This window comes from Protomyctophum bolini (assembly GCF_963924005.1).
Source record: "Protomyctophum bolini genome assembly, chromosome: 3".
NCBI lineage: Eukaryota > Metazoa > Chordata > Actinopteri > Myctophiformes > Myctophidae > Protomyctophum > Protomyctophum bolini.
The window spans coordinates 22,878,580-22,898,678 of NC_137864.1; the positions used below are offsets into that span (position 1 = coordinate 22,878,580).

Below are 20,099 nucleotides of genomic sequence, written 5' to 3' on the forward strand. Positions count from 1 at the left end.
ATGCCACGGATCACGTGGCACACAAGTCCACTAGGTGGCACTCAATGCGTTAATGACTTTCATTAGAAAGATGAGCGGCCACAGTGAGGGGCCTCTCACTTCACACTAGTGTGATGTTTTTGATGAACCGTAAAATAGAGCATGATGCTTTCGTTTGGATTTGGGATTCAGTCTAAACGGGAAGGTGGCTCTCGCCTTCAAAGACTTGAGATGTAAAACTAATTTCAACTAAATCTGCAACTGTACAGCCCATCTATCCCTATACTAATATTTACACCGAACACGTCTATTTGTTCCCCCTTTCTCTGCCTCGCTGACACACACACACACACAGTCACACACACACAATAATATAACAATGCACTTTTTTCTAAACAGGATACTGAATTCAGTCATTTATCACGTATAGGACTAAAAATATGGGCAAGGTTTCAGCAAGGATCAGGGCCCATTGGCTTCCATTTACATAATTAAAGTTAACAAAGTGAACTCACTTGATAGCTCCCATTTACCTCCAACATCTTGGAATCCTGGCACGGTGCTACAATGGCCATTCTGCGTTTTGACCATATGGGGCCGTTAACTGAGACATTGAAAGTCGTCTGTCTCCCCATTAGTGCTCCGTTAAGGCAATCGCAGTTAATTACTGTATGTCTGCTGCTCTAACAATGAGACCAATACCATCAAAACATTCATATCTCTGCTGTCGGGTGGAAACCTCATAACTCCAAAATGTTAATTTTTTCAGGAAATAAAGAAGGTTATATTTTTAAAACAATACAATACATCCCCATCAAAGTTGGTGTTGTAACTTCATATATTGTCAATTACTTCCATGAGACGGGGAGAGGTGGTGGAGTTCGTTGCTTTAGCAGACATTTTGAGGGTCCAATGGAGTTAAGAGGTTTTGTCCAAAGCACTTTTTACTACTTTCCATTGGTTCAATATTTTCGCACACAGGGTGTTCAATATGCCAAAAATTCTCCCGACAGTAACGATAACATTTTCCATATGTGATTATTCACATGAACACTAGGACTGACATTATGATCAACATATTGAAATACAGTATATTTTGTGTGAGATAAAAGCACACGGATGCATCCAAAGGTGTGGCTTTACTATGAACTTGAATAATAAGAGCGTTAACAATAAGAATATGCATTACGCTATGGAAGGACATACTCTGAACATTCTACTGAAGAAAGCACTGGAGCACATTATGCCAGTATTGCTTATACAAGACTGACATTTCGACACAACATTTAACCACATACTGTTCCAATGAATCCCCATGGCAAAGGTCACGAGGAGCTTTGAGATATTCTAATAGCCAGAGCTCCTTCCATAATCATCTCAATCAACTCATTGACACCAAGTCACAACGTACCGGCCACGTGACTTGGAAGGAAAGTCTTTATACCCCCGAGGGACAATCCAACGTTTTGGAGGACCACCTGTTTCAGCTTCACCTATATGTTACCATTTTGAATCCATTACAGTGGCATTGTGATGTACCGAGCGATTCATTCAATGAGTGTTTGAGAGGGGAGAGAGAGAGAGAGAGAGAGAGAGAGAGAGAGAGAGCGCGCATGCGTAGTCGGCTGCTGTTCGACACCCTCCTACGTAATTTGATTTGAACTGCTTGCTTAGAGCTTAGGCACATTTGTATATGATATACGTTTTGTGTTTGTGTGGGTGTGCGCAGTATATATATATATATATACACACACACACACACACACACACACACACACACACACACAAACACACACACACACCGGTATATATATATATACCTACATGAACGTACTAAAGAAAGATGCTGGTGCAGAAAGGACAAATGAGCTGGCCAGATGTACGGAGGACCGAGATGACTGGAGACGCCGATGGAGGGCTCGTCTGAGGACGACGTAGAGAGAGTTTTGTACACCGGTAGTCAAACTTTATTTTATTTTTAGTATATTTGAATATTCATTCAAATATTCAATAAATATCGTTTCCCATTATTTACCGCAACAGTACTCTAATCTGACATGGCAGCAATTTTCTATTTTAATTTTTCAGCATGCAACCAAGTCTTTTACTTATACTGGATCAACAACACAGGTTATAAAATCACAAGTTCTTCTGCTCAGAAGCCCAGATAAGAAATCCACTGACCGCAGTCATGATTCGGTCACTTTGCGGGAATATGAGAAGAATGTCACGCAGCTGTGACCTATTTTGCGTGTGATTAGTAATCCAATTAAAGCAATATCACTAGAGAATGATATACAGTTTTCAAGGAGAAGTGTAGTTCTATAAACCATATGGAGTGTGTCACATCGATCCTTTTCATTGCCATGTTGTAACGCTAGCTGCTGAATCAGATTTCATTATCCCATTAAGAGCCGAGAACCCCATTCTACAAATGTCTTCTAAATCCGAAAAAAAAACACAAATGTTTCTATATCAGTGGTTCTCAAACTATTTAATGTCAAGGACCCCCAGAATTATGTATATTAGCTGCCGACCCCCATCTGAAAATATGTTGTTCCAGGAACCCCACCCCCCCCAGAAGCAAAGATTTGAGTTAAAAACGTCTGCCGTGAAAGAATTATTATATTCAATGATTTGCCTCTACATTTTCACAATTTTTCTAGCGCTACGAGCTTGTAGATCAGCTATTTTTGTAAATCAGCAATTTTTCAACATCTAAAATAACGGTTAAAGTGGTTAAAAGCTATAAGACGACACAGACGAATCCTCAGGTCTGAATGGGTTATACCCTCTGGTTCCATAATAACAACTCACAGCCATCCGAGCGACTGTAATACAGTGATTGCCTCGACTTGGAATGAGGCGTAAAATGCATTTTCTTTCATGGCTTTATTCTGGAGGATAGTTTACAAGAAAGCAACGGTGGAAAATATCAGAGACTAGTGTTGGGAAAGAAGTTAAACGCCTTTTTCAGTTGTGGTTAATAGCTCAATGACCTTTTGAAGAATTGCCTCGCTGTTAAGATGATAATGTACAGAAACACATAATATAATTATGCCGTTTATGGCACATCATTTCATACTTTTGTATACTACATGTGAAGGTTAAATTTGTATACTGCATGTGAAGGTTAAAAATACCACTTTCATTCCCGTCAATTCAATTTTCATAACAATTTGAATATGTGTTTGCGACGGAGATTGACAGCGATTTAGTTGATCAACTGGTACTGTTATTTACAGCACACACACTCGCATGCACGCACGTACGCACGCAGTGTGTGTATGTGTGTGTGACTGTGTGTAGGCTACTATAGTAGAGGTTCAGGCCGATATGACCGATATGTCATCATATAGTCGCTAAAGATCGTCGCTGATGATACAATGGACCGAGGGGAAAATAATCAATGACGTCACCAACGAGCAGCACTGTAGAAATATCCATCCCTTCCAAGACCACTGCTCTCTCAGGATGGCCGGAAAACTTACAGTCACAACACGCAATAAAAAGCACGGTTCAGGTTCAGGGGGACGGAGCCTTCACACATGGTGCCCCCTGGCTCTGGAACACGCTCTCCCTCAAGCTGTCAGAGATGACAACTCTCCAGACCTTTCTTAAATCTGGGCTAAAAACCACCCATCTTTTCTCATATAGGTTCGCCCTAGTTTCATTGAAACCATTGTTATGTTCACCGTGTCCGGCCTTGTGTTGTTCAAATACTGTGCTTATATATTTTTTCTCTTTCTCCTTCCTGATGAATTATAGCTATGAACATTTTACTATTTTTTACTATGTTTTCTTATTGCTATGATTTGTGGTTTTGATGTAAGTGCACAGAGACCCCTTGGGGTGATTTTATACAGTAATATAAATATTTTAAAAAAAACCTTGTTGAATATGAACACATTTAGACCTGAGAACGATTCTACAAATTGTCTTGTTCACTCTGAAAGAATATATATTCAAATATTTCCACCACATTTTCACGATCTTTCAAATAGCAGACCCAAGAGCTTGTAGATCTGCTATTTTTCAATAGCTAAAGTATAACATAATCCTTGAAACACCAAAGGGGGTTCCCGCCCAGAATGGGTTAAACCTGGCATGTCACAAACACACCTGCCATGTTGAATGTGTCAACTACTATAGTACTACTTTGTTTTACATTCTAGATAAGATCAACTTGTAGGCCTATTGATCCAAGTGAGCATGAAACACAGGTGGGAGTGGAGAGATAAGGATAACAGGGGGGGAAAAATAGCCTAAATAGACTTATGGCCTATTTATAGTCCAGTTGTCGGTGAAGAGAGGTGACAAAATTACCGTTGTGTGAGGGGTGACCATGCCCCGTGCGCTGCACTCAGTGACCTCATGACACGTTGAAGTGTCCGGTGGTCACCGAAAACTGGACTATTATGAACAGGCCTTCAGAGTCTGACACTAGACATCCGCACAGGGTCTGACTGCCTTGTATTTATTGATATAATGAACATAATAAGTAGCCAATTTACAATCTATCGTCGGTGAATATATGCATGAATAATACGCAACTGCATGTGTGTCATGAATACAGTATATGAATGCATTATGCAGTCTATATCAACCGTGAATATGAGAACTTGACGTGTCAACCGGCCCTCAGCAGTGAGTATATGGGGATAATATATGTATTATGTACAGTCCATCAACAGTGAATATAATGAGCATCATAGTCTATCAACAATGAATATATAATTGAATACGAGTTGAGATGTATGCTACTCGCACCGCATTTCAAATAGCTTCATTAATTATGAAAATCTTGTGTTTGTCGGAACTCAGCTATATCATCTCATTTTAAATGGAAATCATATTTATAGGAGGCCAATATTCGCTTTCGTGCTGTGATGGAATATCAATAGATGATTATGTGAAACTGGTGATTTTTCATAGTGTCCTTAAACATGCAAAGTTTAAATGGATGCATACTAATGCACATACATTTGCACACATGTATGCATGACGACAACGCGCACAGAACACACACACAAACACACATGCACGTCACACGCACGCACAGACGCACACCACTCTGCTTTAAACTATCATGTAAATAAGGTTATGCCTCTACGAAGGGTTCTGAAAGTGCCAAAGTAGGAAAGAGAAGAAACTAGATAAAGTGCCCCTCGGGGGACAGGTCTCCACCAGGGCAGGTCAGGTTGTGGCCTTCTGATGGCGCTATAATAGACCAATGTGAAAAGGGTAATGTTTTTTTTTTTTATGTAAATGTTTCTTACGCCATGGATGGAAATTTGATGATTTGAGGCATTTTGTTCCAAAAAAATAATGTGTTTTGCAAAAATCCACCTGTTGTTGACGCTATAACAGGCAAATGTGAATATATTCCTCAGCCTAGTAGGAAAGTCCGTGAAATATTTCACGTAAATTGCACACTGCGTTCATGATTTGAGGCTTTTTGTTCAAAACGGGCCAGTCCTGCAAACTTTGAAAGCCAATGTTAGCTAGGGATATGGGATGGGATATGAAATATCGGACAGATGCGTCTTGAGCACATGACTATATAGATAGTGTGTAACAATTAGCAGGATTTTTGGACAGAATCTGGAGGAGTAATATAAAAAAATGTTTTACAAAAGACGGCCTCCTGGTGGCGCTATAACAGGCCGTTCTGGACAATTTGGGGCAGAGGTACATCGTTGGCATCCTGGGAGTGTGCAAAGTTTGGCATCGACTGGGTTAACGGTGCCAGAGATTAGCTGGTAGCGTGCACACACACACATGCACGCACGCACACACACAGGCACACGGACGGAACAGAACAGCAAATCACAAAGCTGATGGTTTTGGACTCAAACAGTCTTCTTCAGAATGTCCACCACTTAGACCTACCCTACACATCCACATGAAGGCTATTACAATCCTTTAGGATCCATATGTACACTCTCAGAGAGTCAATGCTGTTCAGCTGTGTACAGCAAATAAATATTATTACAATTATAATAGAAACCCTCGTGTAGGCTAGTAGTTTACACAAGTGCATTTGACACAAAGCTGTGACAAAAAGCTGTGCTACGATGGAGAGAGCATAAGAGGTGCATGTTTAAAACAAGCAGGGACTCTTGACACATGGCACACGTTGATGGAAAAAGCTGCTTCACAAAGTGCACTGCATGAACCGATTAGCATTCATGCAGACATGCAAGGCACTGCTCGTTGGGAACATAGAGTAATAAAAGGATAGAGACCGAACCGGAGCGCTAGCCCCGCCCCCAAGCTATTCATTTCAATGGAAGTTGCTCAGTGGCGTTTTGAAGCACCCGGAAGACTGCCGGAAGTACAATGATAACTCAATGGCTCGAGCGAGCTAGCCTATAGCACGTGACGTCAGCGGGGCTGACGCACGTCACGTCACGTCCGTCCACCGCCATGAAAGTGCTGCAGTTCCACTTTTCGCCAGCAGGTGGTGGCAGCTTCAGTGTTGGATAGCCTTACTGGGCACTTGGTTGGGAATAGTTTAAGATGGAGTGCCGTGTCTATGGAGTTAACATTACTCTTAAGACGCATCTAACAGGGACGTATAGACATCAAAGGGGGCTTCAGCCCCAACTGCCCTTTTACCCGCCTGTACAACTGCCGCCATTTCCAGACCACGAATGCAGCATTCACTATCATGGTGAAAGAAATGCAAATGCCACTCCTTTCCATGCCGAAAGTCTCCTGAACTTGTCTCCTCAACAACTGTGTTGAACTAATTTGTTTCCAAATGCATGTTGTCGCACCTGCATCTCTATAGCTATAAAGGGTGCTGGGTTGCGCCCCGAAAATAGCTGATCTACAAGCTCTCGACGCAACGCGTTGAGAGCTTGTAAAGTGCCCTCTTTGTATGGGATTTCAGCCCCTGCCCCTCCAACACTCTCGGCACGTCCCTGGCATCCAACGTCGTGTCACCAGAGTGAACAGACTTTCCAAGACGCACCAAGTACCCAGTCATCTATTTACTGCCTATACCTACACCTAATAATCCTGATTCCTGTCACGGGCATTGATGACACAATAGTAACGTGACCGTCAATGGCTTTGTACTCTCAGCAATTTACAATTTAGGCATTTAGCAGACGCTCTTGATCCAGAGCGATTTACATTAAGCAATAACAAAAAGCATGATCATGGCAATACATCACATACATACAAAGTATGAAACATGCGTAAGCTAAGAATGTAACAGTGGAGTATCTATATAATTAAACTATAAACTATACATATGTAATATAAAGTGCTATGACTACATAAAATGCAATTCTAGTTTCTAGGTAACATGCTATACGTCTGTATAAAATACTATCTATAAGTCTATATACAAAAAGTACTATCTAAGGGCCGATTCATACTCCTGTTTTGGCGCTGTAGTGCCGAAATGATTTCGGCTCATCAGAAATGTTCAGTAGCACTGAAGAGACGACTTTAGGACGGTACCCCCCCCCCCGAACCAGCTGTTTGTGGGGGAAGGGGATTTGTGATACCGATTTTGCTGGTGAATGCCCAGCAAAATCGGTATCACAGATCGGATATCGGCCATCATTTAAATATTGTGCATCTCTCAGCGTCATATATTGTATAGATTGTAGCTTTGTTTCATGCAACACATGCCTGGCATAGCCCATTTCTGGGCTATTTGAATAAATACTTTAAGAGCGAACGTTTTTAACTCAAATCTTTGCTTCTGGGGGGTCCCTGGAACAACATATTTTCAGATGGGTGTCGGTGGCATATTACATTATTTTTGGGGTCCTTGACATTAAATAGTTTGAGAACCACTGATATAGAAACATAGGCATTTCAGAAAACTGCCATGATTTAATGCCACAAGGAGAGAGAGGCGATCAAACCAGGAAGCTTTCACTTCTCAGGCAGACACTTTTACTTCTGAGCCACTATTACTACTACTAGAATTGGATTTTTCAAGGAAAAACAAAGGGAAAAATACATGAACACAAATCCTAACAAAGAAAAAAAGAAAAAGGAGAATTTAGTATCTGGTCTTGTGTTTTTTTTATTATTCCTAGTGCCAGTGTGTAGTGCTGCAGTCGTTAACACTCATGGCTGCTTTGGGCGGTTTGTTGTAAAAATAGAAATGATGAGCTTGTTTCATGCTACATAAAATACCCTGGATTAGAACCTTGGACCAAACATTCTGAATGTCCAACAGCAAAAAGGGAACAATTGTAATGGAAGAGAGCAATAGAATGCTATAGTACTATTGATACTGTATAATCTCCATTAAAGTGCCTTAAAGGTAGGGTATGTGATATTGTTTTATTAAAATTAGTGTTAAATAGCTCTATATTGTGACAGTAATCATTGCTATAGAGTGTGTGTTCAGTAACAGTGTTAAATAGATAGTGGTCTCCCAATATGGGAACCCATCTTTTTTTACTATTATATTTCCCTCTGGGGGCCAATAGAATTTAGATAACAGGATGCACGCCCGCACAATTGCACGTGTGTGCATAACATCTCTGTTCTTGTGTCTCTCTCTCTGTCCCAGGAATGGATTTATCCATGGAGACATCATCACATAGCATGTGTAATCAGCTGTGTTCGACATAAATGGAACATTTATTCACACCACAACACACGTGTGTGCACGTGTGTGCGCGTGCGTGCGTGAAAATCAGCCTGAGGGCATGGTGTTGTTCGCCGTGAAAGTGGAACTGTCAGATAGTTTAACCTCAGCACAGCCCCAGCAGCTCGCAGCACATTTCAACTATAAGGAGTCATGTCTGTGGCACTGAGCTTAGCTCTGATGTAGGGCAAGAGAATTCCCAAGACACGGAAATAATCCCTCCAGAAATGTGTGATTTTGTTACAACCACAAATAGGCCTATATGTATGTAAGGCATAATATACAAATTATATTATATGATAAGAGCACAATGTGAGCGATTAACACTTTCAAAATGACTCCACAGTGTGTTTGATAAGCGTTCTTACAGTATGTCGCACTCATCATGCCACGATCAGTTAGCACCGACCACGCATTTTTGCGCGGAGCATTCGCGGTGCGACAACGCAAGCCAGACTCACCAGACCTGGATTCCTTTAGCTTTTTTTGTTTTGTTTTTGTTGCGCCCCTCTAGAGAAGACGTGGAGGAGACCTGTGGTAGTTGATCCAGGCGACAAAACGCGTAACAAATTCACGGGCCGCGCTCACGTTATAATACGCTTGCGTTGTTGCCCCTCGACTTCTCCGCGCATATACAGAAAAACATTTAAACTAAGGTCTCATTGAGAATGAACTACAGTATAGGCGTGTTAGATCGCTTCCCGTTTGAAAGGCCCTTGATACTTTTACTTATAAGTAAAACATTTGAGTATATGTGACCAAATTTGACTGAGGGACTACCATTGGATTTTTTTTTTACATTTTCGTTTTTTCATGTCATAAATGAAAGCAGTGAATCTTCAAATTGACATATTGGTTGTTCAGTTTGACCCACCAGTGTTGGAGATATGGCTTATAGAGTAATGTCTTGCAGAAAACAGCGAGTTGAGAAAAGCCTTGAAAGGTTCACTTCTGTGGACATGTTCTAGTATGTCCAGAGTCTGCCTGTGCTATTAACTCATTTAGGATAAAAATACGTTTTTCTGAAAAGCTGGAATTTGCACGATGGCAGGTCACATATATATATATTTCCCATGCATGCATGCATGCATGCACCCAATTAGCATTGACAGACCCATGCAGTCTGTGGCGTTGGAGATTCAAGTGTCTTTACATCCATTATACGTCCTTCAGTCGACCTCTGGTGACGGACAGCTAGAGAGGAGGAGGGGGAGCTGGGGGGGATTTATCGATCAGCCTGTTCTCCCGGTGGTGGACAAAAAGTACTCAACTTCGTTACTAAATAAAATAAGATGTACAAAAGCATTGGCATCAAAATGTACTTAAAGTATCAAAAGTAAAAATTTATGTTTTGTAATAATCAAAGTAACTAGTAAATAAAGTTTTCAAATAAATGTAGTGCAGTAAAAGTACAATATTACAATATTACAATATACAGATGTAGTGGAGTAGAAGTAAACATACTGTAGGTCTATTGGAAATACAGTCTATCTACACACACACGCACACACACACACAGAAGAGGCTCCCACAGACAATAGGGTGCGTGCGTGCGTGCGTGCGTGCGTGCGTGCGTGCGTGCGTGCGTGCAACCTCACACTAACTCACTAACTTGTGGAGAACGGGACAGATGTTCTGATGACGGTAATCCAATCTTTAATGGCAACATTACACATGCATGCATGGGATATGCATGCACGTACACACACACACACACACACACACACACACACACTATCACTCAACCCAATTGTTGATTAAGCACTTGGTGTGCAGTCCCCCCCCCCCCAGGGGGGCTGTGTGTGAGCGAGAAGGACATCAGTCTTCCTGCTAAAGATCTCTCTCTCTCTCTCTCTCTCTGACATCCTCTCCTCTCTCTACGTTCCCACACGACATCCGCTCTGCTAAAACCTGGATTATACTGCTCAGTTATCAACACCCTTAAATCCTGTCCACTGCAACTCACTCACAGGCAGCCACCCTCTGTGAGTGTGTGCCCCTTGTGTTGTCCATTTCACTGACAGACATCACCATGCATGCTTTCTGGCTGTAGGAGTCCATGCCCGGCTCAGACCGACAGCATGGTTTTTTAAGTTTAGGTTTATTTATTTAGCACATAGTATAAAAAAAATAAACAATACATACCAAAGAACAAAAATACAATGCAAGGAAAGGAAGAAGCCAGCTGGCTTATTTGGAACGCTTTCCTTATCTGGAAGAGGTCATTGATTAAGCAGATTAAAAGTTCATTAAGAACAATACAAATGACTACAAGTTGACAAAGGGAAGCAGCTGTGCAATAAATAAATAAAAACACAGAGACTGCACAAAAAGGGGGAAATAAATACAATACAACAACAAACACACAAAAGAAAATATAACACTTCAAACTAAATCATGTAATCTACAGAGAGGAAGACCATGCCTTCTGGCTGTACGACTCCGCGCCCCGGCCCCAGACAGACACCACCATGCCTTCTGGCTGTACGACTCCGCCCGGGCCCCAGACAGACACCACCATGCCTTCTGGCTGTACGACTCCGCCCGGGCCCCAGACAGACACCACCATGCCTTCTGGCTGTACGACTCTGCCCGGGCCCAGACTTTTCCTGCCTGCCTGGCGGGCTCCCTTCCCTTGACCCAGACTTGGGTAATGCATTACTCCCCCCTGCAGATCAATTGATAGATCGGCGCTGTCGAGGCTGCCGTAACTAAATCAGCTGCTCCTGATGATTCAGCACCAGCCAGGGAGCCGGGTCCCGCTGTCACCAATCACCGGTCAGCAGCGCTCGGGACAGGTATGGACATTCTGCTGTCACTTGAACCTAATTTATTGCCTGCTACCACATTGATTAACCTTGTGCTGTGGTTCTAGCTTTAAGGAGGGGGTGCAGAATAGGAATGGAGGAGCAGAAATAATAACAACTAAATGTTTATAAGACTTCGGTAAACTTTGGGGGACAATGTTGTTTTGTATAGTGCAGCACAGGTTCACGGATGGCAAATTGTCAATTTATCATTTTGGGCCAAAAGAGGGTTTTTTATATAACAATATATAATGCAGATTGTATTTATATTTTAGAATGCTACGGAATGTATGAATGCAAATAACATACGGAAAAGACCATGGCCCCTACCCCACTCCTATATCTCTCTATCTCTCTCTCTCTCTCTCTCATAAGCATAATAATAATAATTCAATGATGAAAATAATGTATTTTGCAGAGATGCTTTTAGAGATCCTTTGAATATACTTTAATGTGTCTTCCTGTCAGCAATACAAATGAAAATACCGGATTTTGAAAAAAGAAATACCATGAAAGTCCATCCAAACAACCGTTTGTCAGAATGTGAAGCTAACACCGAATTCCTTGCATTTGTTTAGGGTTATATCTTTAGTTTTCACCCACTGACTCGCATTATCATTACTAGAAAACAGCTACCAGGAGGCTAATGGTCATGAACAACGGTCCGTACAGTGAAACGTTGTGAGTTTGCATTTGTTTTCACCCACATTATCATTACTAGAAACCCGCTACCATGAGGCTGCTGACAAGTTCTGGAAAATGTTACCATTAGAATGTGTTGTGGCTGATGTGCAAGACCTCTTGGGTTCACGATGAGCCAATTTCTGAATCTACAAACAAGGTATGTGCCGATGAGATACTTTGGCCGATATCGATATCCGATATAATTAATTGCTGTTACGGCCGACACTGTAAAGTGTCAATAAGGTACATACACTACAGTATATGCAAGGTGACAATAAAGGTGCAGTGGATCTCCAGCTGAAAAGTGGCGAGAAATTTGTTTATCTGTGATTCCTGGCCGGATAGCTGGGGGGGGGGGCTCCAGTTTGAGATGTATTTCTTTTGAAAATAGCAGATCTACAAGCTTGTTAGATCAGCTATTTTCAAACGACTGAAATGTAAATAAGGCTGAAGTGGTTAATGTATGTTTTGTTATACGAATCAAAATCTACAAAGTAACCATGAGTGACGTAAGTTTTCAAATAAATGTAGTGGCGTAAAAGTACAATATTTGCCACTGAGATGTAGTGGAGTAGAAGTAAAAGTATTGGACATAGGAAATGATCAAATACCTCAAAATGTACCAAAGTACATTTTGGATAAAATAAATAAAACAAATCTGTTTTCCTCCTATCCTGAACAGTTAGTCTTGCCGCCATGACTGTCTCTGTATCAAAAAGAGTCACACATATGCTATATCCAACCTTTATTGCCCCCATGCAGACATTGTGTGAGCAAACAGGATGTAGCAGACACACATTGGACTGGACGAGAGAAGGCCATTGATTCCTGGACCAGCGGGAGGATTGATACGGCAGAGATCAATGACCAGCGAAGGGATTGATACGGGGATCAATGGCCAGCAGGAGTGTGCCACTGACTTAATGGACACTAATGACACGCCAGCTGTGGCAGATTGACGTTAGTGAGTTGGTCAAGCACATTCTAAATCCACTGCATTGCATGTCCTTAAAGCATATGACTGGAGTTCATATGTTAAGGGCCCCCATATTGTGCTACTCTTATCCCTTAACTTATGCTTGATGCCTGGCGTGCATGGACACTGACCATCAACTCTGCGACATTGTCTCCAATAAATCCAGACACATTGCATTGCATTGCCTCTTTGCTGTTATAGCCTACTACTTCACTGTCAGCCTGGCTGTTATTCACTGTGTCCGTCAGTTCTGTACTCCAGTGTCGTGTACTTTGGCCAAGCAAAGCCCATGAGTCACGTGTAGTCCACAGAATAAGATCAGCGCGTACTGCGGTGTTACGTGTCTTTCAGTGTCCGTGTGTTTTTTTTTGTTGACGCTTGGCTCGTCGACTAGAGATTATGTCACGTTCTTAAAAAATAACTTCTTTAGGTACGCATGCATTCACATTGGAACAATCCGTATCTGAATACACTTCAACGGTCCAGAGACCCGCCTCCCATCCGCTCCCGGGAACGGTTGGGCGATCCGCTCCCGGGAACGGTACACATCATTCACAATACCACAACATCTGCCAAGTGGTCCCGAGTGCGCACCCGGGACCATAGTGTGAATCGCCCCTTGGAGACCACAGAAGTGAACCTTTCAAGCCTGTTTTCTCAACTCGCTGGTTTCTGCAAGACATTACTCTATATGCCATATCTCCAAAACTGGTGGGTCAAACTGAACAACTAATATGTCAATTTGAAGCTATGATTCCCTGCTTTCATATGACATGAAAAATCCAATGGCAGTCCCACAGTCAAATGTGGTCACAAATGTTGGCACATCAGGAGAAATTAGGGCTTGCTTAAGGAAACTTCGACACGAACTCTGGAACCCAGTGATCGAACCAAGAAACTCACGGTTCCCATCCGGGTGCTCTACCGGCCACTCCGCTGATCCACCGCCGCCGCCCAAAATGTAATTCTGTTTTAAGTAGCATGTGAGGTAGAGCTTTGAATCTTTTGCTATGTCATGATTCAATTTTCGATTCTTGGGGTCACAATTTGTTTGTTTTTTCAAATCGAAACGATTCTCGATTCAACGGGGTGGCGATTCAAATAAAAATTGATTCAAAACTATTTTAAAAGAAACCGATTCTCATTAAAAAAAAAACACTTTGATGGCCTGGGCCGTGGCTCAGCGGTCCAGGCACCTTGGCTGGTAATCCATGGTAGTGTGGCAGTCGACTCCCGATCCCGACGGCCATCACTGCATGTCACCCCCCCATCTCTCTCCCCCATTTCCTGACAGCTTACTGTCTGTCTAAAATAAAGGCGAACGCCACAAAAAAACTAAAACATTATAAAAAACACTTTGACTCCAACTGTGAGTCCCCGCTATATCCCTGCAGCTAGCTTGGAACACAAGTGCACTGGAAGCCTTCCTTTTTCACACATTGTCGTAACTCAGCAGCGGAGTGGAGGCCATTATGGGGTTATCTAAAGCGCCCAGGCTGGCCTGGTAACTGCCCCGCAGTGGCTGTTATAGACGGGGGTTTACCGTGATGTATGCTGCTATATTAAGGCCACGGAGCCTGAATAGTCGCGGCGTCGCTCGTGTCACACTGTGAACATTACATTAGCATCTCGCCGTCAGTTTGTACGACACACCATTGATCTCATCTGGGGGAAAAACCACATCTCTCTCTCTCTCCCCCTCTCCCTCTCTCTCTCTCTCTCTCTCTCTCCCTCTCCCTCTCCCTCTCTCTCTCCCTCTCTCCCTCCCTTTGACCGGCATCAAAGAGCAACAGACCTCATTCCATTCAGAACAAGACAGCGAGGACAATCCATTTCTTCAGAAAGCGCTCAAAGTGGGGAGCGAAGTGGCACATTCTTTTAGAATAGTTTTTTTTTTCACCTTTTTTTTTAGTCTACACTATACACACATGTAAAAGAATGTGACGATGGGTGATTTTGTTTAAATCTTAAGGCTATGAGATTTAAACAAAATACATCTCTGGTTCATCACCAGGTAGCCTAATGACAATTGTTGCCACTTGACACTTGATAAGTGTGTGTGTGTGTGTGTGTGTGTGTGTGTCTGTGCGTGCGTGAATGTCTCTGTGTGCGTGTGCGTGCGTGTACAGTCATTGCAGTCACAAGAGAGTGCATGCATGCAGGCATCATAACTCACGTTGTTCATGTACTCGCTCAGCAGGTCCTGCAGGGCCTGGCGCACGGCGTTGCACTCGGCCACGATGCGCTCGCGCCGGTCGTCCCGCGTGCAGGACGAGTCCGCCATGAGCGCCGCTCCGCTGATGATGCTCTCCAGACGCTCCTCCAGGGAGGGGCGGAACCGAGCCTCGCTGAAGGTCAGCGGGTCAAGGATGATCTTATTCTGTTGGGGGGGGGGGAGATGGGAGAGGAGGGTCAAGGAGGGTTGATTTAGACAACCAATTTTGATTACTTGTAGTCGTCATAGTCTCTTGAATTGTTTTTATTTATCTTTCTTTATAGTCACATTTTAGTCACCTGGAATGTTTTAGTGTAGTTTTAGTCGACTAAATATAAGATTTTAGTTTTAGTTTTTTATTTTAGTCGACTAAATCTACAGTTGATTTGGTCGACTAAAATGTATTTCGGTGGTGCCTCTATGCCGTCGTAATGACTGATTTTACACTTGCTGAAAATAGCCGCTCTACAACCATGTGTAAAATTACTTTTTACTGGATCTCTTGCCCACTAGTGCCTTCCTAACATTTTAGTCTAGTTTTTATTTTAATTTGTTGATGAAATTGACAAATTGTCAATACATTTAGTCTTACTTTTAGTCATCATACCGTAGTTTTCATTTAGTTTCCATTTAGTTTTCGTCAGTGAAAACAAGCTAGTCGACAAGCATTTCTTTGTCATAGTATTAGTCGATGAAATCAACAGTGGGGTCGGTCAAGGAGTACATACTGAATGCTGCGCCAGATGGTCTGAGACCAGTGGAAGACCCAGTACAGCCTACAGTGTTTTTCTATGAGAGGCAACAAACTTTCTGTACTTTATAGCCCGATTTTCAACACAGAGGTCCTATTGGCCCATCGACCGACAGTCAAATATTCTCTAATTGAAGCGTTTGTTCTGCCAGGGCTAATTTTAAACGTCTAAATAAGGTCAAAGCATGAGCTATAAAACACACAATGAGACCAATGATCTTTCTACACAGCTGTTATCCAGGTGAGTTCAGGTAAACGGCAGAGGAAGTGATGAAATGGAAATCCTGGCTGGTTTTGAGTGGAAGTTTAACAGACCATAACAAAGAGAAGCAGAAAACATATTTTTGGCATGGGGGGCCGGCCAGGGCATGGGGGGTCAGGGGCATGGGGGGGACAGGGGCATGGGGGGACAGGGGCATGGGGGGGACAGGGGCATGGGGGGGTCAGGGGCATGGGGGGTCAGGGGCATGGGCAGGGTACCCCGTGTGCTCCTAAATTGAAAAATCTAGTAGCACACAAATTATTTTAGGAGCACGATGAAAAATTATGTGTTTTTGAGGGGCTCTCCAATATACAGCTTTTGTCCCCACACATCTCAAAATGAGCCATTGACAGTCAGGGAAAATGTATGTCATATGTAAACGAGCAAATCAGCTAACCAATCACAGGCAACAAGCATTCTGATTGGCCAGTATGAGATGATTTCTGATAATGTATGATGACAAGAGCGCCCCTCACTTCACATGTGATTTCTTCACACTTCAGGTGTGATTTTTATTTAATGAAGTGATATGAGGTAGGGGCGGGAAATAATATGTCAAAATATTATACACTATATTTTCAGCAATTATCACAAAAAAGTGATATGCATCATGATATCATTGTTATTGTTGTTTGTTTTCATATAATCTATACAATCAATTTGTTTTATGCTAATACTTTGTAGATAGATAGATAGATAGATAGATAGATAGTAGCTCTGTTCCATACCTCTAATATGTGCAACACATTAGAGCTATGGACCAGAGCTAGATAGATAATATGTTGCTCATGGATGGATAGACATTAGACAGGCTATCCGTTTTTAGCCTGCTGTTCTATCATGTTAGTGTGACATTCAGTGCAGAGGCTGCTCGATGGTGAATTAGTATTGTAACATTCTCCTTGGCTTTGACAGACTGACATGAATAATCCAGCCAGTTCGGTCATTCGTATTATCATTTACGCTGCGCACACGCTTTTGTAAGAAAACGCTCAGCAAGGGTTGTTTTTGATAAACATCAATCCGTCCACTCCATGTGTGTGCGCGCGCGTGCGTGCACGGCTGCACACTGTTTCACCCGCGTTTAGTTAAAAGTAAGTTACGTTTGAACTTTGAACATTACAAACAAACTTTGCAAATAACGTGTCGGGGTCCAAGCAATTCTGAATCTGTGCTATCATGCTAATGCTATCCCGCTGTGTTCGCTCTGTCTTCTTTTCTGTCTGCCGCTGCTGATAGCTGATGGGGGGGTACAGGGGCATGGGGGGTAGAGGGACATGGAGGTACAGGGGCATGGGGGGGTACAGGGGCATGGGGGGGTACAGGGGCATGGGGGGGCAGGGGCATGGGGGGGGGCAGGGGCATGGGGGGGGCAGGGGCATGGGGGAGGGCAGGGGCATGGGGGGGGACAGGGGCATGGGGGGGGCAGGGGCATGGGGGGGGCAGGGGCATGGGGGGGGCAGGGGCATGGGGGGGCAGGGGCATGGGGGGCAGGGGCATGGGGGGGCAGGGGCATGGGGGGCAGGGGCATGGGGGGCAGGGGCATGGGGGGGTACAGGGGCATGGGGGGGGTACAGGGGCATGGGGGAGGGCAGGGGAATGGGGGGGGCAGGGGCATGGGGGGGGACAGGGGCATGGGGGGGCAGGGGCATGGGGGGCAGGGGCATGGGGGGGCAGGGGCATGGGGGGGCAGGGGCATGGGGGGGACAGGGGCATGGGGGGAGCAGGGGCATGGGGGGAGCAGGGGCATGGGGGGCAGGGGCATGGGGGGCAGGGGCATGGGGGGGGCAGGGGCATGGGGGGGGCAGGGGCATGGGGGGGACAGGGGCATGGGGGACAGGGGCATGGGGGGACAGGGGCATGGGGGGGACAGGGGCATGGGGGACAGGGGCATGGGGGGACAGGGGCATGGGGGGGACAGGGGCATGGGGGGGCAGGGGCATGGGGGGGACAGGGGCATGGGGGGACAGGGGCATGGGGGGGCAGGGGCATGGGGGGGACAGGGGCATGGGGGGACAGGGGCATGGGGGGGCAGGGGCATGGGGGGGCAGGGGCATGGGGGGGGTACAGGGGCATGGGGGGGGCAGGGGCATGGGGGGGGTACAGGGGCATGTGGGGGGCAGCCAGGCCGCAGCAGCAGGTTCAGGTGCAATCTGTCCCAGATAGTAACACGTGCGGGATGGGAGAGGCAAAACCAAAAGAAAGGTGCCCTTCAAGTTGGCGCTAAAGCCTTCCTTGCTAACGCACACATTCCTCTTCTTTATTGACCTGTTAAGCACAACCTGATCGTGCACGCACGCGCGTACGCACACAGAAGAGAAAGAAATCCGTTTACGATCTCTACAGCGGCGGGAAAATTACCATATTGATAGTAGTGATGTTATGTTTTATGGCTGTTCTTTTTAAATATGCCGTTCACAGCACTTTGTAGCGTGTTGAGCTTTTTATAAAAGGTAGTACAGCCAGTCTGGGAATCTTCTGTCTTTATGTAATGATATACTCTGGATCTGCCTTAAAGGGAGAGTGACAAGTTTTTTTGTATTTTTTCTTATTTAGTTTTATAGGTTTTCTGAGCTCAATTGCACCCAAAAAGCCTGAAATTTAACATTCAGTAGATGTTCTGGGGTTTTTCTGGCTAACAAGTGCTCTGATTTACTGTGATGTAACAGTGCACAGGACATAATATGACATAGGAATTTGGAATTTCAATGTAACTAAGGTTTTCAAATAAATGTATTAAGAGTAAAATAACAAATTAGAAGTGAAAAAGCATTGGAAATACTCAATTAATGTACTGATAACTCAAAATAATTTACTTAAGTAATGAATACACTTGCACAAAGGGTTTAGTTTATTTAGGATCCCCATGAGTTACACCTGGCAACAGCTATTCTTCCTGGGGTCCTCACAGAATAATATCCGTCCGTCCGTCCGTCCACCCCTTCACCATAACAAGATGCTCAAATGTTTACCTTTAGTTTTTAGTCATAAAGAGTATTTTAGTCTCACGTAGCCACACAACTATTGCTATATATAATGCTATGTATAGTCTGAAACTACACTACGCCAAATCAGATGAATCTGTGTAATTTACGTGCACAAAAATATATTTCATAATATCTTTAGAGCTTATTTTTTCAATTCAATTTCTGCTAAGCATCAAGCTATATGCTTAGATGATTTATATTCACAGATATATTAGGAATTATTTGTGCAACTGAAGACGAAACGGAAGTGGGGAAGAGGCTCCACTTCATTTTACTCATGATCAGAGCTTGTTGCTCCAGACTGTATGACGGAAGCATTTATATTTCACTCATGATCAGAGCTTGTTGCTCCAGACTGTATGATGGAAGCATTTATATTTCACTCATGATCAGAGCTTCCGTTGCTCCAGACTGTATGACGGAAGCATTTATATTTCACTCATGATCAGAGCTTCCGTTGCTCCAGACTGTATGACGGAAGCATTTATATTTTACTCATGATCAAAGCTTCCGTTGCTCCAGACTGTATGACGAAAGCATTTATATTTCACTCATGATCAGAGCTTCCGTTGCTCCAGACTGTATGACGAAAGCATTTATATTTCACTCATGATCAGAGCTTCCGTTGCTCCAGACTGTATGACGGAAGCATTTATAAATTGCGAGAGGCAACAGTCTGGTAACGTGAGACTAAGAAATGGACGGCATATTTTGCAACTCAGCTGTCACTCTTGTGTTGATGAACCCTGCGGAGTGTGACAAACATATAAGGACTAACTCAATGGACCGGAGTAATAAGAAACGACACACAC

The 20,099-nt window shown here is 43.7% G+C and overlaps 1 protein-coding gene across 3 annotated transcripts in view; it reads right to left on the bottom strand.

The window, feature by feature from the left end:
* Positions 1–20,099, bottom strand: part of ctnna2 (catenin (cadherin-associated protein), alpha 2) — a gene marked incomplete at its 5' end in the record, with an annotated part of 495,295 nt that overhangs the window by 402,008 nt on the left and 73,188 nt on the right. For all 3 annotated transcript variants that reach the window (XM_080759408.1, XM_080759409.1, XM_080759407.1), the window contains one exon: positions 15,249–15,452. In XM_080759408.1, the coding sequence (XP_080615534.1) occupies positions 15,249–15,452 (204 nt within the window). The remainder of the gene's footprint in view (positions 1–15,248; positions 15,453–20,099) is intronic.